The following is a 27,722-nucleotide window of genomic DNA, read 5'->3' as shown; positions in this document are numbered from 1 at the left end:
TGTGTCGGCGAAGACTAGTTTGCCGAGTGTCAAAACGCGAGCACTCAGCAAACATTTTGCTGACGGCTAAAAAACACTCGGTGAAAAGATGTACTCGGCGAAATATGCGCTGACGGCGTCGGGCGTAACGACGGGTTTGCCGAGTGCCACATGTATATCATCTGCAAAGTGTCTGGTACAATACAATGCTCCAAATCTGTAATTAGGAATTTGGGATAGGTTATTGGCGTTCACAAAGAGAGAGAGAGAGATCACGTCTTCTTTTTTCTTTTTAGTCTCCAACAAAAACTGTGGACTATTCCAAGCTCATGGCGATACCCGGTTATTTACACGTGGGTGAAGTGGTAGTGATGTCAATGGTCGTGGGCTCCAAAGAAGACTAAGCCGGTGTGTCGTCAAAAGTAAAGCAGATGCAGGTGGCTAGATGCTGTGAATTAGGCAATGTTGCCACCCTATCGAAGGCTAACGAGAGGTTTTCTTGAGAAAACAAGGATGAATGAGAGGAAGAGAAGATCAGACGAGGCAAATCATACCATCCTTCGTTCCAAATTACTATTCGTTTTTATAAATACATAATTTTTTATATGCACATAAATATGTATTATTCTAGATACGTAGTAAAATTTATGTATTTAGAAAAATCAAAACGAATAGTAATTTAATAGTAATTTAGGACGGAGTTGGTATACCTTTGTTTGGGGGCAGAAATTAAAGGGGAGGTCAAAAGAGTTGGTATAACAGCATTGATTTGCGATACCATTTGCCCCTGTGCACCTACCGAAGAGCAAGGATATTGATGCATATGGTTTAAATGATAAAACACCAGATTTATAAGAAAATCGAAGCTAAATAATTGCTCCCACGGTTTGTTTCTCATGTTTAAAATTAACATCCAAACTAAAGCTAAATACACATCGACTAGCTAGTAGCGAAATAAGTAAGAAAAAAACAGTAGAACGAATCCGATTAAGATTCAACATCCCATCAAGAATTTTTGGGCACGCTGCCCGAGGAGCAAAAGGCAGGCCGGCCCGTTTTCCTTGCCTTTTAAACAAAGCGCTGGATTGAATCAAAAGGGAAAGGGAATGATTCCTTTACATCCCTTTTGATGCAGTGTGCCGCCTCCGCCTGCAGGCTGCCCAGGCAGGCCTGTCTAGAAAAGCTCACCGCTCACCCGGCCGGTCCTGACCGGTGGGCCTCGGCGCATCGGCATCGCCATGGACACGAGGCTCCGTCGTCGTCCTCCTCGCCTCGGCGACGCCATTAAAATACCATTAAGCTATGCTTTTCACCGTCGCTTTTGCTTCGCCGCCTGCGACTGCGATGCCTTCCCTCCGATCGACGACGACGGCGACGAGAAAGTAAGCAATGATAGCCCTATGATAACCTTGAATCACCTTTGCTAGGGTTTTTGCACGCACGAAGGATGGGAAAAGGGCCTTTGATCTCAGCAGGTCGATAATGCGTGTTAGAAAGGCGCCATGATGGTGTTTGGAGCTGCAAGTACGACCTGATGACCCCCCTCTCTCTTCCATCACCTCGCCATTTGGATCGGGACTCGGAAAGCTCGTCAAGCACTTGCTGCTAGCACACACGCACTGGAAAGCAGCTTGCTTACTTGCATGGATACATGCACGCACATGAAAAGATGGAGACGACTAAGCTGCTGCTTGGACTCGATAACCCTAGAAAAGCTAGCTCAGAAAAGGCGTAAACTTTTCCAAGCCCCTTCTCCTTGTGCTCGGCAAAAAGGGGTTTTAATTTAGTTATATATATAATCTCCAAAATCAAGTTTCAAGACATGCACATGCAACTGGATTGATTTTTCAAAGAAAGATCTTTTTCTCAAAAAAAAGAGAGAAAAGAAACAGAGGCTAATAATTAACTAATTAAGCCAATTTGCATCCTTGTTGATAGATCCCATCATCGATATGATCATCATCTCCCTAGTCTTTGTCTCTTTGAGCTAACAATGATGATGAATACATACATCATAAGATGGTCTCATGCACATTGGACAGGCATAAAAAGTGTTAACAACAACATGCATGCGTGTTACAAATCTACCATGCACCATCCAACTAAATGACTAAATCAGTTGCTTGCTCGATCGTAGGGTTTCGGCATGGCACCGCCGTTGCCATTGTTGAAGCTCTCAGTGACCCAGCCATGGTGGCGGCGCCGCCGCTGCGGTGATGTTCACGTTGCTGGCGTTCGCGGCATAGTTCCGGCGGTCTAGGGTTTGCAGCTCCCGGACCTGGGACTTGAGGAATCGGAGGTAATTGGCCGCCTCGTCCAGCATGGAGGCGGTGTCCATCTTGGCGCCGCCGGGGACGAGCTTCTGCAGCACACGGAGGCGCTCGCTGATGCGCTCCCGCCGCTGCCGCGCCGCCACCGTCTGCGGGTCGGAGGAGATGCGCACGTTGCGCCGGCGCGGCCGCTCGCCGGCGTCCTCGGAGCCGAGGGAGACGGGGCGCATCGCCGCCGCGCGGTAGATCATCTCTTTCACCTGCGCCAGCGCCTCCGTGTCCGGCTCGTACATGGGGTCGTCCGCGCCGCCGCTGGCCCCGCCGGCGCCGCCCCTGCCGTCGAAGCTGATGCTCGACGACCCGCTGCCGCTCAGTGAAGGCTTCGCCCTCTTGGCCTGAGCGCCGCCGCTCGTGTTGAAGGCGATCTGGATGCCGCCCTCGCTCGCGGTGGTCGACGACGCCAGGAGGCTGCACAGGGTGCTCTCCTGTGCCGGCACAGAGGACGGATCGGCGGCGGCCTTGCGCTTCCTGTTGGGCCGGCGCTGCCTCCGTCCACCGCCTTTTCCTTCTTCACACTGCTGCTGGCTTGTCGTCGCCGTCATGGCCGCCACCGCTGGCGCGTCGGTGTCGTTGCTGGAGAAGACCGGCCCATCGACGAGGCCGCCGCCGTTGCTGTCAACCGCCGCTGCGGCGTTCGCGAACGCGGCCGGCACAGTAGTTACCGCGACAGCGGCTGTTGCTGGTGTGAGGTCGTAGTCGGGAGGCATCCCCATCGCGCCGTGATGGCGATGGCGATGCTGCTGTCGCTGCAGGACATCCGCGTCAACGTCCGCGTAGGCGGGCGTTGGCGTCGCCATCGCGGCGAAGGCGACGGTCTCCCCAACCACGCCGCCACCGGCCGCCGCCGGCACCTTGCCGGCGCAGGCGGCGGGCACCTGGATGCCCTGCAGCTCCAGGATCGCCGCCGCCAGGGCCTCGTCGAGCACCAGCCTCTCCAGCACCGTCATGCTTCCCCCCTCGACGACGCCCACCTCCGGTGGCAGCAAGACCGCCCCTCCGTCGCCGCCGCCGCCGCTCCACGCGCTCTCGCTCAAGATCATGTCGCTGAAGCTATGATCCATCTTGTAAATATAAAACCTATCAGGAAGAAGGAATTTTGCTCGTTAGCTAGCTATATCGAGGTGGTCTGATACGCAGGACGAAGCCAAAGTTGCAAGAAGAAAGCTGTGCTCCAGCCACAGACGCCATTAAATCCATCGATCAAGAACTTGCACAGAAGCATGATATACCGGCGCCAGTATGAGATATTGCGGCCAACGTACACATACCGTGATTAAATGCGAGGCAAGGCTACAGGTCTGATGGAGGTGATGAGTGCCGGCCGGTGGGGGGTGGCTGGCGCTACACACACTTTCACTGCACTGTTGATCTAATACTCGCGAGCTAGGTGATGCTGCTGCTGCTGCGAGCTATGGCGAGGGAGGTGCAGAAGGAGCATTCATGCGCTAAACGATATAGCTGGAGGGGAGGGGAGGGCCCTGCAGCTGCAAAAGCGCCATGGACGGATCAAGGAAAGAGCAACAAGACAAGATGCCTGCCCGCGGCGAGGTACTCTACTCAGGGCTCAACTTTTGGATTTGCAATGGAGCAATTTATCTCTCTCTGAGCCTGAGCTCTCTCTCTCTCCTCTCTCCAAGGGCTCTCTCTCCTCTCTCTCCTGTGTGCGCAGTGAGTGTGCTGTAGCAAAAGGCTGCAGGGAGGAAAAGTATGCTCATATAAAGAGGCAGAGGCCAACCAAGGAAATAGATGGGATAGATGTGTTTGTGTGCACGGCATTTGCATAAGCATAAGCATATATGGGGCTAGTAGGGAGGGGGGGACTACATGCACACACACTTGCAACAGTAGAGTACTTGGTCCTCACACAGTTGTGTGCACACTCGACACTTGCTTTGTGCAGTGACAGATGCACACACACATGACATCTAGCTAAGCTTAGCCGCTTGTAGTAGGATATGCTAGCTGCCCCGGCCTTTTAATGTAGTGCTTTGGTGTGCACCTATAGCTAATTAATGGCCTCATTAACTGGGTTCTGAAAGATAAGCTCTAGGCTCTACCTAGCTAGAGGGCCTCACTTTACTCGGCAGTCAGCACAGTCCTACTCGCTGCCTAGCGAGCTACCTAAAGAGACCCTAGACATGGATTGATAGGGGCAGGCAAGGCTCAATTATATGGTGCAGGCAATACTCCCTTAAGTCATGAAAGAGAATCCTTTGGACTTTGACAAAAATATGATTATTACTAATATCTAATATGATGCAAAATTAGCAAAGCTGTAGTATTATGGAAAAACTACTTTCTCAAATATAAACGTGTACATAGCTATATATACCATCTTTACAAGTTCAATGAAAATATTCAAGAAGATGGTATTGAAAATTTGAACTGCTGGCAACCTTAGGTATATAGAGACTAGAGAGGGGCATAGTACACACATCAATCCTATCAGAGCATATAGGAGGGCAGGGATCTGATTGGATTACTTCATCAGTTAACTTGAATGATCATACTTGTAATAGTCAGCAAAGGTAGTAGAGGCAAAAGACTAGAGGTGGCATTAATTAAATTAGGTGCATCTCTATCTAGTTGCATCCGCTATGATTTCATTATGATTAAGTGCGAGAAAGGGATCAATCAAAGTACCAGTGTCTTTTGGGCTACATGCATATATGTCTTGCATGCATGGAGAATTGGAAGAGAGAGGAGAGAGCTCATGGGCACCACTGACCCTTGTCGCCTATACTCTCATGGCATGCACATACATACCTGCTGTCTGCACATGTTGTATTAGCTACTCCTTCGTATTAAATTATAGGTCGTTTTAATTTTTCTAAATTCATAGCTATTGCTATGTATCTAGACATGTCGTATATCTATACGCATAGCAAAATCTATGAATCTAAAAAAGTTAAAATGATCTATAATTTGGGATGAAGGAAGCAGATCGTTGTTGATTAATTGTACAGCTAGAAAGAATGAAGAAAAAGAGGTACTAGCAGTCCTATCAGCAAATCAAAAGGTTTTTTACTTGCCTTTACTACTACCCTTAGTTACTGTGGCTGACAGCTTTATTAACTTTGGGCACTTTGATGCATACATGCATGAATGTGTGCTGCTGCCCTGCTGCTGCTGCAGAGATTTACCCCACAAGGACACTAGTATGTGCTGATGTAGCGTCTGGTGTGTGTAGCGTACAAAGCTACGACAACCAACGCCTGCATGACGAACGCTGGATAGACCATAGATGCATATATAGCATCTATCCTATCATGCCGTTATTGGCTACGACAGCTAGTGGACACCTGCGCGCGATAGATACCTGCAACTATGCGGCAGCCAGCAGGTATTCGTGAGTGGCATGCATGTAGGCTGACACGCGGTGATATATAATGCTCCAGCGCTGTGGAAACCGGAGCTAAACATTCGTACTGGCCGTGGCGTGAATAGGAGCGGCGCAGAGCAGGTGATCTAGCTCCATGGATTGGATGGACGGATCGGATGCCCGCGGCCGGGTGACATTGACGGCTTGGATCCTGCCGTGCGTGGTACGTGTGTATCCTGTGGTTGCTGCGAGGAGTGTCAGCCCGGCCTGGCCGTATGGCGGTGACACATCTGATCCTGCTATACTGCTAGCTTGGGGTTTCTTCCTTTCCTTTCCTTCTTTCTACTTTGGCTACTGATCGTTTCACATTTATGAAAGTCCAGATGAAATTGCAGAGATCTCTGTACTGCGCGGGCAGGTTTGGAATTGCAGGGGAGTTCAGGGGGAAACAACGTTTGAACTTTGCATTGGTAAGGTTTTAGGGTTCACTATAAAAAAAATGAGATTTCATATATGTGTTAGTACCGGTCACATTTTGATCCGATACTAATGCTAACATTAGTACCGGGTCCAATTTTAGGGTTCCCGGAGGCCTTTTAGGGTGTGTTTGGTTTGGGGGTCGATGTGGGTTGGAACAGGTTTGACCCCCATCGACCCCCTTTTGGTTGAAAATGCATCTAGGTTGGGTCGGACCCAGGAGGGAATATTCCTCCCAGATGCGGGTCGAATGCATCCGCCCAAAACGAGTAGACGCACTCGACCCGCACGGATGCCGTCGTCTCCGTTCGTGCGCGCCCTGCTGCCTGCCCGCCGCCTCGGCCGACGTCACCTCCTCCCGCCGCCACCCTCTGCCAGTTCGCCGGCCCCGCCGCCTCCTCTCACCGTCCCCGCCGCCGCCCTCTGCCTGTTCGCCGGCCCTGCCACCTTCCGCGCGCTCGCCGGTCCCCGCCCGCCTCCGCGCAGAGAGATGTAGAGACACAAAGAAGGGAGGCGGCGGTGGGACGAGCCTGGGAGCCCGGGGGAGAAGTGGAAAAGAAGTTGGATAAAAAAAATTATACGTACAACAGTTACAAACGGTGTTGAAATGACATCCAATCGATCCGTCTCAACTCTTTCAACCAAACACGAAATGGGTTGGACCCATCCCTTTCAACCAAACACGAGATGGGTTGGACCCAACCCACAAAAGTGGAATGGAGCCAACCTGTTTCACTTGATCTCAAAACCAAACACATGCTTAGTACCATTATATAACACTAGCTGGTACTAAAAGTGACCTTTTAGTATCAGGTGGTGTTACGACCCGGTACTAAAAGTCCTTTAGTACCGGGTCGTAACACCACCCGGTACTAAAATGTCACTTTTAGCACCGGATGGCATTAATTATGATCCGGTACTAAAGTCTCCTCAACGGGTTGTTTTAAGCATATCTAACTCCATCATATGTGCTGTGTAGATGCATGAGATGGTAAGGAAGGGTCGTGTGAGGCTTAAGGTCGTGAGTTCGAATCCTTGGCACCGCGTACGCGCATGTTACACGTGAAAATCGCGTGACTTGTGACTTGCATGTGCGTGACTGGTACTAATAGGTACCTAGTACCGGGGTCATTTGACCTGGTACTAAAGGATCCCCTTTAGTGCCGACATAGCGGTAATGGTTGTGAAACCGATCCTAAACGACCCCTTCAGTGCCGACATAGCGGTACTGGTTGTGAAACCGGTACTAAAGGGTGTTCCTCCGGTTGTGGTTTATGAAAATGCAATGTCTGTTCCAACTTCCAAATATTCATGTCCAAGAAAATTTGTGTCAAATCGACAACATAGCTTTATTCAGTAAAGAGGATTTGGGGTGCCAAAAGTTCCAAACCTCTTAGAAAACAAACCATAAAGATTATTTTGTTCAAACATGATGCGAATTAAGTTGAAAGGATTTAGATCCTAATTCAGGATATAAAAACTTGGCTTTGAATGTTTCCATTTTTTCTAACACCTACGCCAGGTGTTTATTGTGTCTGGCTGGCCGCAGGCAGGAGATATTAATCAAAGAGAAGTTAGGAATGCAGGATGTGGGGAGAGCTTGTACAAGGACCAGATCAATATATAGGGGGATCCGGGAGGGGCCGTAGCCCTGCTGCTACTGTGTCATCAACTCATCATTCTGTAGCTATATAGAGGTAGATCCAAGTAATAACTGCCGAGTTTTTTTTTTATAAAGGACTGCCGAGGTTTACTGTCACGGAAAACACATTCTCACGTGTACGTAGAAACCGTACTCCTATAAACAGACTCATATTTTCAAAAATTCTGCAACAATTATCCAACCATTTTCTCTTGTGTTTATTATTAATGTCAACTAGCTAGCAGAGGATCTCAAAATGAGATAAGCGCTCCAATGCAATATAATACCGCTGAATTTTGGTCCATCTTTGCAATTGCAAAAGAACAATGGCATGGCTACAAAAATGATATCCAAAACGATATATTGTTCAATAGTGTTATCTGCGGCATGCATATGGTAGAAATAGTAAGGCTGGTGGAAAAGCTCGAGGCTCGTGAGCTGACTCGGCTCGCTCATAGGTTCAGTTCGGTTCGGTTTGGCTTGACCTTTAAACGAACTAAGCCAAGCTTCAATTTCAGCTCATTTTCTTACTGAGTCAAGCTCGTAAACCGCTCGTGAGATGTTCAATTGGCTCATTAGGCTCGATAAAAATGATAATACTTGACTTATTTTGTATCAATACAGTTGCACTACTATTATTTGATTAAAATAAACTTTTCATTCAATTTTTAAGTTAAATTTGTTACTAATTAAGTCTATTTGATTATCCAAATATAGTATCCAAATTTTTTGACTTATATTATTTATTTCCGTAATATCATTGTGAGCTAAATTTTTAGGTATTATAAACATGTTTAAATTATTTTATATTAATTAATATTATTGTTGATCTTAATTTTAATGTTGAACAATGCTTGGCTCATGAGCCAAACGAGCCGGCTCGAACTCTCGAACGAAACGAGCCAAACTCGTTTTTTAGCTTGTCAAATATAACGAGCCAAGCCGGCTCGTCAGCCACTCCTAAGAAGTAGAAGTAAATATATTCCAAAAATAAGATGTTCAATCTCGTGCCGACAATTAAACCAACTGATTCTGATTCAGTAGATACATAGCTAGTAGTAGGTTTCAGTTCTTGTACTACATATTAGTTCGTTCACTGATAAAGAAAGACTTATTGCTAGTTACTACTTGTCAGCTACCCCAGCACAACATAATAAAAAAAACACACGAGAAAGGCATGTGATCAATTCGGGAAACAAAGGAAACGGCTAAACGGAGGATTAGACAAGGAGGAGAGGACAAGATTATTGTGGCCGGCCTTGATGTAGTATCTATCACGTTGTTGCTAGCTCTCCAGCCAGTGAATGACGAAGGTGGTGACAAGAGGGAAAACAACACTGCAGGAAAGAGGCTGCTGCGCTGCTTTCATTGGAGCCTAACAACTTCTCTGGTGTGATCCAATCCAACACTGCCTAACATCTAACTAACTGCAGCTATCTAGTAACTGCTACTGAGTATTACATCTGCATGTAAACCAAGGAGAAAGACACAATAGTGAGATTTAGGCACACATTTTTTTTTTGTATACACACACAAGATCATGCTCCACATAGTAATAGCTGCAGCATTTTTTTTAATGTGCTACCCATGAGGCCATATATGCTTGTGAGTACTAGACGACAAGTCTGGGGCATGTTGGAATAGCCCTGGGGAGAGAGAGTTTGTGGCGCAGCCTTGGACACCAGATAAAAAAAATAGATAGAGAGATAATTTTATCCGTGTGCGCAGGCAAAGAGACAAGAGCTGGGTGGAGTGCAAGTGCAGTTGTCGTTGAAAAGGGAGAATAAAAAATGCTTTTATCCAAATTATTTTACAGCATGACGACTATTTTAAGAGATCTCCATTAGTCTGCCGTCTCTCGACGATCACTGTCGTAAAATTCGATCTGCGGCGAGTAGCGTGTTGCAGGTGAGTTGTGTGCGTCGTTCTCCCGGCCTGTACCTCTCAACAAGGGTATAAAAAATCAATTCTGGAGTAATAGTGTTATCTGTTATTCAATTGAAGGGGCCTTACCTTAATTTTCTTTTTCAGAATTTCGTGTGCAGAAACTAATTAGTAGCTATAGCTATGGGTTTCTTATAAGTATATAGTTAGCGAAGCAGTTTTTTTTTTATGAAACTAGAGGATTGCCCCTACTATACAAGTTAATTACAGTATATTTATAAAAAACTGTAGTAAGGTTTTAAAAAGAGCGGAAAACAGAAAAGAAGAAACAAAATTAGTATGGACAGGCGGAGGCCGCCGCCGCGAGGCCCTCCGAACTCTGCCCCTCTTCTCCCTCATCGCCATCAGAGTGGCCCACCAGAAGCCCGTGCGGCCATCGGGATGGTGGCGGCAGGGCCTCTCTTTCGCGGAAGGCGGCTTCATGGTGGCCCGGCTCCGGCAGCTCGGGCAACCAACATCGACGGGGCTGCGCATATCCGTGACCAGTGATCGGATCCGGTGGAGGCGCCCCCGGCGAGCCTGGAGCTGCGGTGGCTTCGTCAATTTCCTCTTCTCTACCCCTTCCCTCCCTTCCTTCCCTCCTCCCCTTCTCACCGACGTGCTTCAGGGACTTCTGGGCGTGGCTGGTGGGCGTATCCGGTGGTGGCGTATTGGAGCTACGCGTTGGCCACCGGTCTTTCCTGGATCTGGTGGTGGTGGCCGATGCGGCGTCATGGGCAGCGGGTGTTGCTCTTGCTGCTCCGCGCTGCGCCGATAAGCTATGGTGGTTCGCCGTGGCTTCGCGTCGCCGCATAGGGGCGCCCTGGCGGGGCACCTACTGCGCCGGACGCCGGCTGCACCCGGGGGCGAGGGGCGTCGTGGCGGTCGGCGGTGGCTCCTCCTGTTGTCCGATGGCATATTCTTTATTGCTAGTCTATCTTCCATGATGAAAAATAGCCGGTCACAACGTTTAACTTTAAATGCTAAATACTTGAGAGAGCAATGTGTCTTGTTATGTATTACTGAGTGCAGGGACGACATCGAAGGGCAACACTGATTTCTTGATTAAGCAAGTATCCTAAACTTACTCGACGACGAGCAAGGTTCAAGCATTGGGGAATTGTTGATGCTCGTTATTTACACACTTTTAGTGCCATTTAAGTGATGTTTTCATACATATTCTTATACTAACCCGTCACTTGGCACATGAAATAACCCCGTTTTCGCATATGCATTGTATTTTGGAGGACATTCTATTTTTACAAGAAATTGGACCCAAAAATATATTTTTGAATAAAGTCTTGAACGAGCAATGAACCTGTCAAAGACAAAGGCCAGCAGACTCCGAAAGAGCCCAGGCCGATTGGCCTGGTGAAGCCCAAGCCGATCGGCCAGGGGTCTTCTGGCCTCCTCTGATGCTTATTTTTGGCAAACACTCCTCAAGATTACTTAAGAGCTAAGTTTATGAAGATATGGCAAGGATTACTTCGGGATCAAAGAGAATCAAGCAAAGATTTGGAAAGTTATTGAAGATCAATCTCATCCCGAAGCTACCGACGTGCCAAACCCATATGCAAGTGAAAATAAGACTTCAGGACACTTAGGGCGTGATTGGTTTGCGTACGTGACTAGCCTAGCTCGTATCTTGAAACCAGGCTCCCGCTGGATAGGCTGAGCGCATGCAACACTGCGATGTTCGGTTGCTTGTATGTACTCAACCTGGTTGAAATGAGATGATGTTTGGTTGGTTGCATGGAAACATGTTGCGTGAGATAAAAATAGAGAAACAACCATCACTATGATATTTAATATGTGTAACTATTCTCTTATAGCCTATGATTCATCTTATTACTCTTAATATTATTTAAAATAGGCTAATATCATTTAATATATCATATATGCTAATCATACACTAATAAAGTTATTAACTGATTAATTGCCCGCATCCAGCAAGCCTAGCCCAGGAGAAACGGCCACCATCCTCATTTCCCCGGAGCCAGGCTGGGCGATGCATTTTGCATCCGAAGAGCCAGGCCTCGAGCATTAATGCAAGCAACCAATCAAAGAGATCCTGCATCTGGCGAGCCTGGCCCGAGCGGAAGCAGGCAACCAATCGCACCCCTAAGAAGACTTGGGGATGAAGGAGGACGTGAGAGGCCACAAGGAAGGGCCAGGCCGATCGGCCTGGGGCTTTTCTTGCTCCTCTCACCTTCCAATTTCTGGCACGCGCTCTCCAGACTATAAATACTCCGATATTTATTAAGCACAGAGATCCATCCACTAGAAGTCGATGAATAGAGGGACACACACCAGAGGAAGCTGAGGGCCGCTGCAAGTCTTCGAGGTTGTTTAGGAGATGGTTTAGGCTAGACTCTAGCCGCCATGGTCGTCCCTACGCGGTGAAGCCATGGTGGAGTTCTGGAACCGAGCCTTGTGATCATCAAAACTTATGTACACACGATGGTGATATCATTCTAATCTTGTGCTTACTTTGATCTACTATGATGCATGCTTATTCTCATATATTTAACTAGTATATGTTCTTAGTAGGAATAGATGTAATCGTGGTGATTAGTCTATATCTTGCGGATACATCCTAGTAGTATGTAGGAAGTCGGCGTGATTACCCTTACATGATGACAACATGTGGGAGGGAAAAGGCCGAACGATTGCATAATGTTGAGTAGAATCGATTGCGAGTATTGTCGGAGTCATTTGAGGTAAAGCTTTGGGAAATCGGAGGCATTAACATGCACCTCGCAGTAGTGACCACAAGAAAGTAAGCTGCTTGCGAGCCTCCTTTCTAAGAGATTACTCTTTATCAAGGTGCTACATAGATTGGTTACCATTTTGGCTGGAACTACAACAAGAAGACAATAGACTCATGCTATCTTTGGTTGTGTTACCTCATATATATAGATTTGATCTGTTTACCCTATCTATAATACTTATCTCACGATTGGGTTTACCTTTATATGCAATGCATGCTTCATGATAGGATTATATCTGTTTAGCTAGATAGAAAACCCTAGTCAGTTCACTGCCGATCCACGGATTGATAAACCTTGGATGGAATACTCTAAGGGAAAAGCTCCGATGATCCGTGCGCTTGCGGTTCACAACTTGGTGTGCTAACTGCTGTCAACACCTGTAGGAGGGCGACGGCGGGGACTTCCAGCCGGGGTGGCGCGAGCTCCAAGGTCACTTCTTTCTCTTCCTTCTCCTCCTCCTCCCTTCACCCCACCTACCTTGGTCATGTTCTGGTCGCTCTTCAAGGATGGCGTGGGGGTGCTTGCCGCTGATGTCCCACCCTGTCGCTGTGGGTCGCTCGCTCTTTGGTTGCTCACTCTTCTACCGATGGTTGTCGCTCATGGGGCTATGCCTCCTCTAGCTGTCTTCTTCGCTGGTAGGGATGGAAGGATGGGTCTTCGTCTTCCCCGTGGTGCTTCAGGTGGCCACCTCATCATCGAGTGTTGCTGGGAAGAGGAAGGGCTTCAGCGTGGGCTCCTTTGGCGGGCTCGCCTGCTTCCCCTTCGGTCACCTGGTCACTCCTTGGTCGCTCCATGGTCATTTTTTAGTCGTCATGATGGTGACCCCTTTCTACTATGCCTGTGGATGTTCCTCACCATCGTTATCATGGATTACTCACTGCCATCCCTTTGCTTTGGCTATCATCCTGGCCTCGGCGGTCTGATGTGCGGAGTTGGTTTTGGGGGCCTTTGGCGAAAGCCTGGCCGGGCATTTGCCGGGGCTGATGACGGTTGCATCCTTGGACGTAGCTCACCTCGCTGGGGGCGTTGTTGCGGCCACTAAATCCAGTAGTTTTTGCTAGGTGAATACTTGGTCTGCTCCCCTGGAGACAGACGGACGATGGCGGCGATGGCATCGCTTCCTCCCTGGAGGCATCATTTTGCAGGACCTTCTCACTCAACCTCCGCTGGCTTCTGTTTGTTAGACAGTCAGTGACGTGCGTGTGTTCATGGTGTCTTTCTCTCCTGCGCTTCAGTCATCTTAGGTCGTGTTTTGTGTAGTGGTGGTGAGATGGTTTTCTTTTCTATTGTCATGTTTGTAGGCCATGGCTCTTGTAACTCTGCGTTTTGGGGTTTCTCCTGAAGCTACATCGTTGTAATTCTCCTCTTAAAAAACGTGCGTCTTAAAAAAAATTAGTATAGCTCAAGACAATTTCGCAAAAAAAAAAGTATAGCTTAAGACAAATCTTCAAATCATTCACAGTTTGTATCTATCTTTTGCCTTTGGATATATAACCATTTTCAAACTCCTTAGATATATTCAAGCCTTGGTCTGCAAGCCTCTATTATTGTTGGTTGGGACTGATTGAAGATGAAGCAATCTCATGTCGTCCCAAATGTTCCAGCACATATATATTAATAAGATGGCCACTTTCCATGAAAAAAGTGGAGACAAAGGTATTTTTGAAATGTTGCAGTGTCGCCAGAGTCGTGTTAATTGTAGGCTGGAGAAATCTTGCATTACTTCTACTATTGTAACCCAGGCAAAAGTGTATTATTCCATTGTGCATGCTGCTAAATGCTGTGAGATCGATATATCGGGCGGTCCTGTATACACATGATGCATGCCGTTTTGTAGTTGAGTCTCATATGATGGACTGGCGGGGACCGCTTGATTTTTCCTTGGATCACTTCGATTGCAAGTTGCAGCTTGCATTGATACAGGTTACATTGGTCCATGCATGATGATCATGTTTGAGGGAGACGCCTGCATGAGTTGAGTCATAGTAAGAAAATAGTGCAGAAGCTCTCCTGTGAGTAAATTATCCCTGCATATATGTGGAGTGTGTTCTTACTGCTAATTCAATTTCCCACGACATTTTGTCACCCCTCTTTGTGGTTTGATCCAGACATGTACTCCCTCCGATCCGTTCCAAAATACTATTTGTTTTGATTTTTCTAGGTACATGATTTTTACTATGTGTATCTAAACATAGCATATATTTAAGTGTATACCAAAAGTTATGAAATTTAGAAAAGTTAAAATAAATAGTAATTTAGAACGGAGGAATTAGTCATCTAGTATGCCAATTAATCTTCAGTTGATTCTGAAGTCAAGCTTGATACATATCGCCTTTTATTATACCATCTGGACAGTGCAATTCTATGGGGCCATGGTAGTCAAATATTTCCTTGGAAGTAGAATAATTGAGGCGGTGCCACTTGCAATTGACCTCAGGCCTTGTTTAGTTACCCCAAAATCTCAATTTTGGCACTATGCAAAAAAAAAGATTCCCCATCATATCAAAATTACGGTACATGCATGGAGTACTGAATGTAAACGAAATCAAAAACTAATTGCATAATTTTGTTGTACTTTGCGAGATGAATCTTTTGATTCTAATTAGTCAATATTTGGACAATAATTCACAAATACAAACGAAACGCTACAGTATGCTACAGTGCTGGCATAGTGATTTTGATTGTCCAAAATCGGGCAACTAAACAGACCCTCAAACTCAGGCTGATCTTTACACCATTAATATTCCCCTCCCGACCTTGCGTTGAGCTTTCACACACACTTCTCTTTTGTCATCACTTAGCTTCCACTCCCTTTTTGCCCCTGCTCATGCATGATGAGGCTTCTTCGGAACGCACGAATTTTCAGTGATTTTGTCAGAAACTATTTGATATGATGATTCACATTAGGAAAATGGTGAAAACAATTCTGACGTTCCATGTAGATCTTAACAAAGGTAGCTCCTCAAATGATTCTAGCTTGGCGCCATGGCATGATGACATCCTATTAACATGTAGATTGGGGTTTGAGCAGCGGGAAGATCAAGCTGAACTGCTTTCATCATGTGTGAACTCTGAAGTACTCAAATCCAGAAGAGATCAAGTGACCGGGATTGTGATCTGCCGGGGACCCCTTGTTCACCTAATACTTTTCTTCTGCAGTCCCTTGCATGCTTGCGGACCCTTGTACCTTATCATATTCTTACATGGATTGTGCAGGTGACCTAGAGAAGTGTCACATCCCGGTCTAAAGGGAGGATGGATAAGCACAAACGAGTCTTGATGGCGCCATGTCCTGATCCCTAGTTTTCTTTGCAACTCCTTGTTACAACCCAATAAACTAGATTGTAGAATATGTGGTCAAAGCTAGTTATTTGTTTCATCTAATCTAAGGATTATAAAAGCTATAATCCCCAATCTCTAGATAAAACAAACAGTCCCTTAAAAACATACTCCCTCCATCCTAAAAAATAAATGTCTTTTTAGCCTTCAAATTTTATCCCGGAAAGAGTGATATTTTAAAACTCATTTGATTGAAGCAGCACTCACAACAATAAAAAAATATACGGAGAAGCACGTCGAGCTAATCAAGTAATCAACTGATGCTATTTTTCTAGTTCTAATGCACATGCATTTATTCAGGATCTAAAAACTAAATAAACAATAAACAACTATGTATGAAATTTGCTAAGTGGCCACTTATTTTGGACGGAGGGAGTAGTCAGTAATCAATAAGGCCCTCTCCAATGGTTGAGCTAGTGCACTAGCTCAAAGCTTATCCACCTCATATAAGAGATAGTAAAAAAATTACCTCTCCAATGATTTATCTAGTAGCACATTGTTCAAAGTATTTTGGGTCCTACAACATCTCTCTTATCAATAAAGTGTGCAACCCACTTTCTCTCTATGAGCTATCTCTTGAAGAAGAGATAGTATACTCTCTCTCCTCACATTCTCTCTCTCCTATGTAAGCAAATTGAGTTTCCTATGAGCCAGCTGAAGTGGCATTGTTGGAGGAGGCCTAAGGATATTGGTCGATTCTTTAGACCATTGTAGAGGCTGGTCATTGACACAAATTTCGAAACAAATTGGATTTGGTCAGCTGCTCAACCTGCATTAAGTTTACATCAGGGTGTGATAGAGTATGTACAATTGGAAAAAAAAAACCCACTTTACCCTCCACACCCACCCTGTCACCAACTACCCAATATATTGAATATTAGTCTTTGTACGAATGTAAGCATGCCGATTGGCGCAGGAACTCTAGGAATTGATTCATGACATTCGTCGTTTTTACCTACTTTTAGTTAAAACAATCAATGAACAAAAGAATCACAAGGATTGACACCATAACTTATTATTAATATAAATTGGCATTCAAAAGTACCACCTTATGTGTATACGGCTTCTTTTTCTTATAGAGGGTTATTTAGCGCTTGTCAAGCATATTTCTCATGTGGTTTCTTGTGATGCCGTCATGGGCACATGTATGGTTAAAACAGAAACGTGCCTTGTAGGAAACTCAATCGGTTTTCGAAGTGTTTGTCCTTGATGATTGCGACTTTGTACTCAATCTGACCTTCAATTATTCAGTGTTAGTCATAGTGCTGTACATAATTTTGTACCACTAGATTGAAAGACCACAATAAACCAGTGAAAAGCTAGCACTCCAAGGAACATGGAAGTGGGAGTATGGTCGGTATTTCACCAAGCTCAATATAGCACTGTACCACAACGGCTGCTGTACCACAAGGTCAGCTCCGAGGATTACGTTGCATCGACCGCTGGATCGCCGCAGTTAATTAATGCCACGTCAAGCCTGGAGAAGCGACACGTAACGGCTTCGAATAGGCAACACGTAACTATCCCTTTCCGGCCGATCGAGCGCGCACCAGGGGCGGCCGCACTCCGCCGGACATGGACCACGCGGACCGGCCATCTCCGTCGCCGTCGGCCCCCTCGGCCCGTTGTCCGTATGCGAGTTATGCGGGCGGCCCACGAGGCCAGCCCCGACAGCCAGGCGCAAGGCCCGTCGCGGTCCTCCGGTCACCTCTCATCACACGTCGGACGCCGCCGGTCGCCGTCGCGCGTGGGTGCCGCGTGGGGGCAGGCGACGGATCCCGATCGGCCAGCCGGCCTGCGCCGCAGCTTCGCCCGGCGATGTGAGAGCACGGCGGCGTTCATCCTAGTACCAGGACGCGGAAAATCTTTGCTGGCGAAATTTCCCACTTCCAGGCCGGAGTTGCGCAGCCAGAGAGTTTACTGTCGTGTGGATTTTTGATAGCGGATATTCCGACAGCAGTCGCCACTCCTGACACGTCAGTCTTTACCAAACACTATACTCGACTGTGCTAAAAACATACGACTCCGGGTTGCAGGAACATCAGAAGTCTCGTCTGTGCCCAAACAAGATCATTCCGAACTCCGAAGCGAAAAGCACAAAAAAAACGTAAAAACGTGTTAAAGACGAGCTTAGGAGCAGATAGGCAAGGCATGAGAGAAGGAAGAACCAAGAGGTGATGGCGAAAAGAGGAGTTCGTTCCAGAAGAGCTGGGAGCTGACTTAACGATCGACCAGGAGGAGGAACAGTGGTAAGAAGCGATAGACAGCGGTGTATCTATCACACACGAGGAATAGTGAAACACAAGAGGTGGTCCTCCTGGGACGTACCCATCCTCCGTGCCGGGTCCATCCGGTTTGTTGCGGAGCCCCGGATTTTTGGCCTCTGCATCAAGTTGATGGACCTCATGTGGGGCTCCCCCTCTTTCCCCTTACATGAGCTTTAGCAGGATATCCAGGCAAAGCATAGCTAATTTGTTCCCAGCCACCGAGTTGCTATCTGCATTCAAAGCAAGATCTCCGAGCCAAATCCTGCGCGACGGACCTAACAGTGATGGTAGGACAGCAGCAGGCTCCAGTTCCTTCTTTTGGTGGTCACTCTGCTTTGAGCAGCCGGATGGAGGACCAGATGACGGAATCAATGCGCCACGATTATCATGTTTAAGGCACAGGTGAAGGCTTATTAAGCTTCCGGATCGGATGCGTTAAGCTAAGATGGGCCAGGATCTTATGGTTTAACAAGATAGCAGAGAGCATGGGGAACACTAACATCAGCCAAGTTGACTTTATTTTGTTTTGTTTCGGTGATTCATGTCACGGACGATCAAGAGATCCACAACACTCACGGTACCGCCATACGCTTTTTGTATACCCCCTTTTGTGTTCATTCAAAAGATAAGGCAGTTGAAACCTGGGTCACAGAGGGGTAGCATCTCAGAACTCCAGCATTCGGCCCCTGAGGATGGCCTCAGCCTTTCTGACTTCCTTCACTGGTCCAATGATGAACACCTACATGTAGCACACAAATAAAAGAGGATCAGTAAAGCCAACAATACGTTTATTTGGTTCAGTCGCTGCAGAATGCTTCGAGCTTATTAATTAATTAAATTGAACGGATAACTGTTCAATGTCTGTGCATTAGGAAGAACCCCCTAATGTGATCCCATGATCTTATTCCAACACTAACACCAATCGCTTTCAAGCAGGTGTTGGCTTGTGGGAGCATACAGCTGGAATGATTCAAGGTCAGGCTTGCATACGTGCAAATGGGATCGAAATATTTCATCAGGACTGAGCCCCGTTCAGGCCAGCCTATTGTGGTATAGACCACACCTCAGCCACAAAATCACTGAAAATATGCTATCAATGTTTTATGACATGCGGGCCAACTGGCCAAGGACTACTTGTAGTAGACACGGGCAATGGATATATCCAGGATTAAGCATAAGACCAACGATAAAGCCTCCACTATATGCAGTCTAACGGTGAAGACAAAGATTGAAGGGGAAATAAAACCAAATTCTCCGTTGGGCAAAACAAAAGAAAGGAAAAACATAAATACTTATGCAGAACTACATATCATTTACAACTATTTCCTGTCAAGAACCATGCAGTTTGAATCCATCGTGTCATATGTTTGTGTCTTTGTGGCATTTCAAATTTAGAAATGAGTTAGCAACACAATGTGCTGAGCTTAGCTTTGAGAAAAATAGTTCAGTGTGTATCAATGAAAATGCATTGTTAGTTGATTTCTCTAGAAAAGACTCTAGCTATTGCAGTTCAACATTCAAACAAGAACACTGAATCAGCAATTAAGCAAAGCACAGCATGACTCTCCAGTATGAATAAATTATGTGTGATGAATAAGGTTATCGGAAACCTACCCTGTCTGGAGGTCCCTTAGCACCACCAATATGAATTTCAACGCTGCAGAGAGGAACCAAAAAAACAGAGAGAAGATCAATGAAGTTTAATAGCATAGAGGATGGGATATTTACAAAATCAAAGTCAAGATGCTTACTTGCAAGATTCTTTGACAGACATTATCGTCGATCCCTTTCTGCCAATAACCCGTCCCATTTTCCCAGGAGGCACATCTAAGACTGATAGGATATCCACTTCAGGAACATAAACATCAGCTTCAATGTCATCTGTCTCACAAATATGAAATATGAATCAGCACAGATGCTCAGCAATGCTAAAAATGTTCTATTGATTCGATTGAAAAAATGGAAATTCTTTGGCCAAAGAAATAAAAAAGAATGTATCGGATTTGGTGACCAGCAGTCCACCAAGGGGTTACCCAGGTGGTAGATTTGTAGGCAGGGGAGATCGTAAGATCAAGAACTCGAATGGTAACACAGAGACGCAAGGTTTAGACAGGTTCGGGCCTTGTAGTTCAGGACGGAGGGAGTACATTAAACTCACATTAAAACAACAGTCATACATTCACATTTATCTGAAAGGCTCAAAGAAAAAGGTAAAATGGATATAGTATGGGGCAAGCTCCTTAATTTTGAAAAGGAATGTAGAAAATCTTATTATATGTACTGACCAGGGACTGGAGGAAGAAGTGGCCAATCTGCAAACTGGTTGTCGTTTAAGCAAAAGCACCTACAGTATAGCTCACTGCGAACTGCCAGACGCCATAAAGATACTTTGCTTAACTTCTCCATCATTTTCTCATGGATATTGAGAAGGAAGCGGACATCATCCGTGGCTGCTCGAACCATCATATCAGACAAGGGCCTAATTTTCCAAAAGTTCGGGTCCTGAAATCCATTAAATTAATATTATTTGTCAGGTTTCCTCAGGAAGACATACTATCAAAACAACAGAACATCTAACAGCAAGGCATTATCATAGAAAGTAAACAGTAAACGCAATATGAGCAACAAGGATGTTCTAAACAGCAGGTTGCTAACCTGCCTTAGAAGGGTACGGACTTCTTCCTTTTCAGGATATGGTATGCCTACATAAAGCAGTACCACGATATCACACCACACGGACAATCAAACATTAAAACAGAAAATAATGGTGGATGAAATGCACCACAGCATACACCAAATAAACATATACAGTGTGCATAAAGCAGGATAAACAGATATGATGTTTTACAGAAACAGCACACTTTAACAATATGAATGATTGAGACGATACCAATAATATGCTTCTAGCCAAGCTGCATGCACCCGTGCGAGTAGTTAATGCAGAATTATCAGCTCAACAAAGATATCAGCTCAATTAGCCCAAACAATCAGATCAAGATCAACTACCAACAAGCTGACAAACATGGATCTAGAATTGGATAGTGTGGTCTCCATGCCATGGACTGGCTGAAGCTCACTAGTAGCGATGTCTTTAAGCCTTTGTCTCAACCATGAGCTACTTGCTAGTTGTTACCAATAATTCACTTTGCCCTACCACCTACTGCAACTTAGCATAATCTACATCTGCAGCCTCATGTTGCCTGTTCCTGCTAGTTTGCTGCTACTATATCTAGATCTAGAACAGAGCGGGAAAAAAATACGAAAGAGAGGAAGAGAGAAGGCTGAGTGATGTAGGAGACAAAGGGAGGACGTGAATGAAGAGTAATAAGGTGACGGTGATGGCTGACAGCAAGGTCTGGTCAACTATGAAAGGTGCTGGTGGCAAGGGCTACGATGCACAAAAGCTCACGAGTTGATGAGAGGAAGTTGCAGCAATGTAGGACGAATGGTGACTGCAGGGCAATGGGTACTTTTCTAGTTTTCACGCCATATGTGATATTGGTCTAGGACTTTGGGGTTTCATCAAAGCTGCATGTTCTTGTGGTTCCATTAATCCTTGATAAGCTGTTGTAATGATGTGGCTAGCTGAGCAGTAGGAATTGTGTGTTAATCTATACATCACATGGCTTTTTCTCACACTCAAGACCTTCGAGCCTTCTCAACCCACCCTCCTTCCCTCTGTCTCTTGAACTGATTCTAGCCTCTGGCCATTTCTGTCCAGTCAACTTACCCTGCTAGTTGAGTCAAAGGTCCCAGTAGGCCTACCCAGGCAGGTTGGTATCCCCAAACACACCACTCAATAGCTAACATGGAATTGAAAGCACATCATGTCAAAATTCTACTGTTTAAAAATATATTGAACTTTTATTTCAAAAGTATTAATCAAATGAAGACATCATCTCAGTTTTTTATATTTGTATACGAAAATTGAAAGCATTCTAATCATATTTAGGTAACTGAGTATACAGGAAGTCATAAAGTCCGCCATGAGATAAAAATTTCAGACTACCGAATCGTGGTAACTGAGTATACAGTTAGGCGTAAAGTCCACCATGACATAAAAATTTCAGACTACCAAATCGTGTCAACAAGAATTTCATCAAACAATTCCAAAGCTCCCATGGCATATGACATGAGCATAAGCACAACCAACAAAAAGTATCAACTAAGCAAACAGCATCAGGAAATGCAAGCTGCAATATAAAGTGGAAGTTGCAGTGAATAAATATACCAAGGAAACTATGTAAAATGATCTGCTAGCATTCATGCAAAGATAGACAACTCAAATCAGAGTTTAGTACATACCACAGTACCGAGGATCAGCAAGAAGGCTGACAAAAGAAATGTAATCATCAGATGTTCTCTTTTTTCCTTCCTGCTCTCCTATCAGGGAATAAGCAATCTGCACACAATAATGGTAATTGAAGCTTTTTTTGTGAAGAATAACCATCATAGCTAGTACTACAGCGAACTTTCTATAAAAGTGGAGGTCAGATAAGTACTTCTGCAGAGTACATGGTCTCTAACTCGTGATAATGCTCAGTTCTAAAGCTTGTCGCCAAAAAAGAGAACACTATAATGCTTGGGTAATGGGTAGTACAGGGAAATTACCGTGCTTATTAAAATCACTAGAAATCGATCCTATGAGTGGGTAAATGCATATGATGATTACCTGTGTATCCATCACATTATGCAATTTGATGCCAAACTGAAAATACAAAGCCTGCAAAAAGAGAGAAACTCTAATCTAGTTAGTCAAGTCTAAAATCTCCTAAAAGTTAAAAAAAACATAGCAATTCGCAAATACATAGTTAGGCACCTCACTGTCTCTTTTACAATCATGAATAACTTTGGTGATATGATCAGACTCAAGTGCGGGCTTACAAGCTTGAATGAGTTCTTTTCCACCCTCAATAGCATCAACTAAGTAAACAGCATCAGGAAATGCAAGCTGCAATATCAAGACAACCAACAAAAAGTATCTCGCATCAGCATCTTAGAAACAGAGAAATTGCTACTTTAGGACAACTTCAGGAAAAATATAAGCATATATAAGAAGTTGGACAAAATAACAGATATAAAGTCTAGGTGCATGAAAAAGAATTACATGTGAATGAATGTCTCATGAATTGAAGGTAATGAATTAGCATTACTAGCAGGATTAATGCAACATTGTAGGCCAGTTAAGAAAAATGTATGGCTGCTGCATACAGTTTTGTGATGTCAAAATCATGAAATGGAAGTCCCTAATACAAATATCATGCCTGCTGAGGTTTAGTTCAGCTCACCTGCATGATACAGAGAGCCCCATTGCGACAGAGATCAACACCTTCACAGTCAAATCCGATTACCAACTTTTGGGCAGCTGAGGGTTCAAGAAACTCGACTGGGAGTTGACCAGGTTTGGTGACGATATGATAGGATGGGGATGGCAATTCTGGGCTATTATCTGCACAAGGAATCAAATGATCACAACAAAGGTTAATTGGTGCACATATGTACAGACAACACCAAGTCAAGGGGATTTAAGATATGGACAAAAGCAGTTCTGAGTTGTGAGCAAGATAACCCATCCTAGCGAGCGAAAATCTCCCGTAAAACACAGAGCCAGCTACATGCAACTAATTCAATGCCAAACTATTAATTAAACGGATAAGGTGCATGCAAATGGAATCATAAGAATCGTCCTGTTCCAGAATTTCAGACACAATGCTGCTGCACAAACGATTCAGCATCATCAATGCTAAAAGGTACCGATGGAGGCTAGTGGCAAACACCTATCAGCAGGTAACTAAAGCACAAATCATCACAAGATCAGGCACAAGGACCTCTACAAATGATTTACATACAAAGCACAGGGCATTTCAACAAGCACAAGCATTCCACTTGGAACTATCAGCATTCACCATTTCAAAATCGTCCTGCAATCCCACGAAATAGGGCAATCCGCACGAAGCAGCTAGCGGCACAATCAAAGCCATGTCCATTACATCCCAGTCCCAGCATTACCAGCCCTAAAACCCTTAGGATTAAACCATCGCACAGAACATTCGAACAAAACAAAGCAAGGTAGAAGCTAGAACACAAGTTACAAGGACTAAAACAAACTCCCGGAACCCTAAAAGCAGCGGACCCCGATGCGGCCGCACGAGCACGCAAGCAAGCACTCACGCGCTCGCGCCGTACGGGCGCAGCACTCTGAGCGCAAATCCGAGGCCACTTCAACCGCAGCGGAGTTCTGGGGCAACAGGATCGCAGCGACCGGACCCCCACGACCTACGCTGCGAGCAGAGCAGCGCTTGCGGGGAGCCCGAGACACCAGGAGTGGAGGATCGAGAGCGAGAGGGAGAGGCAGAGGCGGGCGCCGCACCTGCGGGGACGTCGGCGGCGGGGGCGGGGTCGAGGGGCTCGGAATGGTGGGAGGCCATCCCAATCCCCTCCCGAACGCTCCGCCGAGGGAGGGAGACAGGCCGCGGGCGCACCGGCGACGGGAGAGAGGAACGAGGACGAAAAGGGAACACGGGGAGCGAGTCTGCGCCTTGGCTGGCTCAAGTACTGTGCTCGCCGCGCCCCCGGTGCTGCGGCGACGGTTACGGCCGTGTTCCGCGGCTGTCGGCTGGGCCTGGGCTTTGTGTCGGCCTTATTCGCGAGGGCCTGATTGTTCGGTGTTATTGGGCTCAATTTTATATTCGGGCCGGTCTGAAGATACTCCGGACTGAGAAGTTTTTTCCTTTTCTTTTACTCTAATATAAGAGACTAAGCCCTATTTGGATCCTTAAACTAGGACAGTACCCGTGCGTTACCACGGGCAAAATAAAAATCCATCTAATTCAGATAGATGATGCAGTTACTATACATTTTGAAGCTCAAAGTACATGACCTACTAAGGTTTCTGTTATTGGTTCAGCCCAATTCAAATAGATCAATGCACCTAAGATGATCTTAGAAATGCATTCTCCATCAGCTTCGACTTTGAGACACTTTCAACATTGAGGGGGTGTTTGGGAGACGGGGCTAAAATCATATCGGATGTTCGGATGCTAATTAGGAGGACTAAATATGAGCTAATTACAAAACTAATAGCAGAACCCCTAGGCTAAATCACGAGACGAATCTATTGAGCCTAATTAATTCTTCATTAGCGAATGATTACTGTAGCACCACATTGTCAAATTATGGACTAATTAGGCTTAATAGATTCATCTCGCGATTTAGCCTAGGGGTTGTGTAATTAGTTTTGTAATTAGTCTAGTGTAATACTTCTAATTAGTGTCCAAACATTCGATGTGATGGGGACTAAAATTTAGTCCCCTCCTCCCAAACACCCCCTGAAAAGACTAAGCATGAACATCAATGAAGGAGCTAAGCTAATATTTATGTTCCTACATACCGTCATGATTCCCACAGGTGCACTAAAAAAAAGCAAACAAAAGAAACCCCCTTGCGATACACAAGAGTGTTCCTCTCCCAGAGCTGAACCAAAACGATGCAGCTAGTGAAGGGCTGCATCATGAAGCAAGGAGTTCACCTAGTTCAGTGGCATGGAGATCCTGCTCGCCGCTGGCAAATTGCCATGGATGTGTGCGCTCCTGAGCATGCCATGCAGGTGTAGTTGCCTAGTTGGTAGGTACGTCAGGCCACACTCTTGCAGGGTGGCGCCGGATCAGCCCAACGAGCGTATCCGGAAGCTTCACGCCACGCAGGACATAGAATACATCCCCGCCGTGCACTGGAGTAGCGTCCTTGGATCCGGCAATGAGAAATAATTTTTGCCAGCATATGAGAAATGACAGTATGATAAATTTTAAAAAATATTTTGAATGCATGTAGAGGCCTGGAATAAATCAAAGCTAATAGATTATATATTGAACTAATAGTATAGGTCAGATTATATTAGCAGCCTGAATGCCTATCCAGTCATGCAGGGGATTTAGAAAGATAGCTGAACATAATTTAAATGAAATATGTAAAAGAAACTGAATTCTCGCAGATCATAGTATCATGAAACATTGAACTAAGCAAGATCTGACCATACCAAACAGGAAGAGATCAACAAGAATCGCTGAAATTACTATTCAAAGCACGTTAGCATACCAACTGCTATTCAGTATTCAAATTTCAGAGAAGCCAACTAAGACGAAAACAGTGGTGGCAGTGGCACTGCAGCCTGCAAAAAGATCAAAGTGCTCTTATTGGAAGTCGAATTTGCGTATAATATCAGAGCACTGGAAAATTAAAACAACTTGATTATTATTGGCAAGCGCCTGTGCATTCCCCTTTTCTACCACATACCTGGAGTAGATACTCCAACTGCAACTCACATGTTTATCAGAAAAAAAGGGTGGTGATTTTTGTTGCATATACTGAAATTATGATTTTTAGGCAAGGTTGGCTACCTCGATGATGAGTTGCGGATTTAAGGAGACTCGATCGATCGAGGACAGGATCTCATGAAGCGCTTCGGACCGGAGGTAGATCAGCGCATTGGCGGCAAGCAGCGCCGCGGTCACGGGCGGCTAGGAGGCGCCCGCGTGGCCATACTCCATTAGCCCCTGGAGCGCCAACTGGGGCAGCATTCCCCTCGACGCCAAAGCCGCGCCGCCGGCCTCTACTCATGCTCTCCGCCAACTACCGCGGGGGCCGCCGCGCTCATCCTCTCCGCCGACTACTGCCTCGCCCCCGAGCACCATCTATGGGCCACCATCGACACCGCCGCCACGATCCTCCTCTAGCTCCGCGGCCAGATCTGCCTCTTCCCCGGTGCCGGTACCGACGACGCCGACCCCTGGCTGGCCGAGCTCACCGACCCGGGCAGGATCTTCATCACCGAGGAGTCAGCGGAAGGAAAGAGGGGCGGCGATGGGCTTGTCGCAGGGGAGGGCGGCGTGCGGCGGCAGGCGCAGGGGTGAGGGGAAAGATGGGGTGGCGAGGTGGCGGAGACGGCGGGCATAGGGTGGGATTGAGGGCGGGGGCTGAAGAACGGACAAAGGGAAAGGGTGCGGGACTGCCGAAGGAGATCGGAGGGTCAAAAACACGCGTTGCGAGAGGAGGTGGACAAAAAACTTTCTACATTGTTGTTTTGACAGTTCTGGTTTCAATAGTTATAGAATTGAATTCTATTCTAATAATCATAATTTAAACAAAAATTAATTAAGCTAATATAGTTGAACGTGGAATATATTTGTATATTATTGTTGGCATGGAAGACATACTTTCTGCTATAGGGAAGCGAGTCGAAGAGCGTGCTATAAGTTGCACATTAGAAACATAGCGTGATGATCTATAGAATCAATTTCCATCTCCCACACCCATGAATTTAAGATAGGCTTATATCTAAACTTTGGAAAGTTGTGGAATACCACGTTCCAAGACAAATAGCTTACTCCATTTAGTAGATTCCAAATCCTTCAAAAAATGAAGGGATCCAAACGGGGCCTAAGAGTCTTTGGTTCGGTCGGGTGGTAGAGGGCCCTCCAATTTAGCCTATCAAATTTAAGGATCGGGCTCCATAAAAACCGGATCATAATAATATATAATTTTTAGTTAAAAATAAATAGAGCTGAGTTAGATTGTGAAGTAGGCATGAGGGACATGATTCATTACCACCCCTAAATGTAATGGAAAAAACTATTCCACGCTCACGCGGAAACATGCGACCCCCACCGCCCGCGT

General features: G+C 45.8%; 2 protein-coding genes across 2 annotated transcripts; both read right to left on the bottom strand.

Annotated features, from left to right (window-relative positions):
- Positions 1 to 1,881: 1,881 nt before the first annotated feature.
- LOC117855194 (uncharacterized) lies at positions 1,882 to 4,290 on the bottom strand. Its single transcript, XM_034737492.2, has 2 exons — positions 3,578 to 4,290; positions 1,882 to 3,386 (listed from the first exon to the last, which is right to left on the bottom strand). Exon 2 carries the CDS (start codon positions 3,368 to 3,370, stop codon positions 2,156 to 2,158), a length of 1,215 nt encoding a protein of 404 aa, XP_034593383.1. The 5' UTR covers positions 3,371 to 3,386; positions 3,578 to 4,290; the 3' UTR covers positions 1,882 to 2,155.
- Positions 4,291 to 18,551: 14,261 nt separating this feature from the next.
- On the bottom strand, positions 18,552 to 24,600 carry LOC117858921 (uncharacterized). The gene is made up of 10 exons (XM_034742078.2): positions 24,421 to 24,600; positions 23,339 to 23,499; positions 22,870 to 23,001; positions 22,723 to 22,773; positions 22,356 to 22,452; positions 20,706 to 20,752; positions 20,336 to 20,552; positions 19,802 to 19,931; positions 19,665 to 19,707; positions 18,552 to 18,789 (listed from the first exon to the last, which is right to left on the bottom strand). Exons 1-10 carry the CDS (start codon positions 24,476 to 24,478, stop codon positions 18,715 to 18,717), a joined length of 1,011 nt encoding a protein of 336 aa, XP_034597969.1. The 5' UTR covers positions 24,479 to 24,600; the 3' UTR covers positions 18,552 to 18,714.
- Between the last annotated feature and the right edge of the window lie 3,122 nt (positions 24,601 to 27,722).

This window comes from Setaria viridis, chromosome 5 (assembly GCF_005286985.2).
Source record: "Setaria viridis chromosome 5, Setaria_viridis_v4.0, whole genome shotgun sequence".
Taxonomy (NCBI): Eukaryota; Viridiplantae; Streptophyta; class Magnoliopsida; order Poales; family Poaceae; genus Setaria; species Setaria viridis.
Note: the sequence above shows the minus strand (reverse complement) of the source record. Positions and strands in the feature narration are given on the sequence as shown.

Excerpts from the sequence above, each read along its gene's own strand:
- LOC117858921 (XM_034742078.2), bottom strand. The coding sequence starts at position 24,478 with ATGGCCTCCCACCATTCCGAGCCCCTCGACCCCGCCCCCGCCGCCGAC. Across the intron at positions 19,932-20,335 it reads ACTTCTTCCTCCAGTCCCTG|ATGACATTGAAGCTGATGTT; the intron begins GTCAGTACATAT and ends TTTGTGAGACAG. Across the intron at positions 19,708-19,801 it reads TCTGTCAAAGAATCTTGCAA|CGTTGAAATTCATATTGGTG; the intron begins GTAAGCATCTTG and ends TCCTCTCTGCAG.
- LOC117855194 (XM_034737492.2), bottom strand. The coding sequence starts at position 3,370 with ATGGATCATAGCTTCAGCGACATGATCTTGAGCGAGAGCGCGTGGAGC.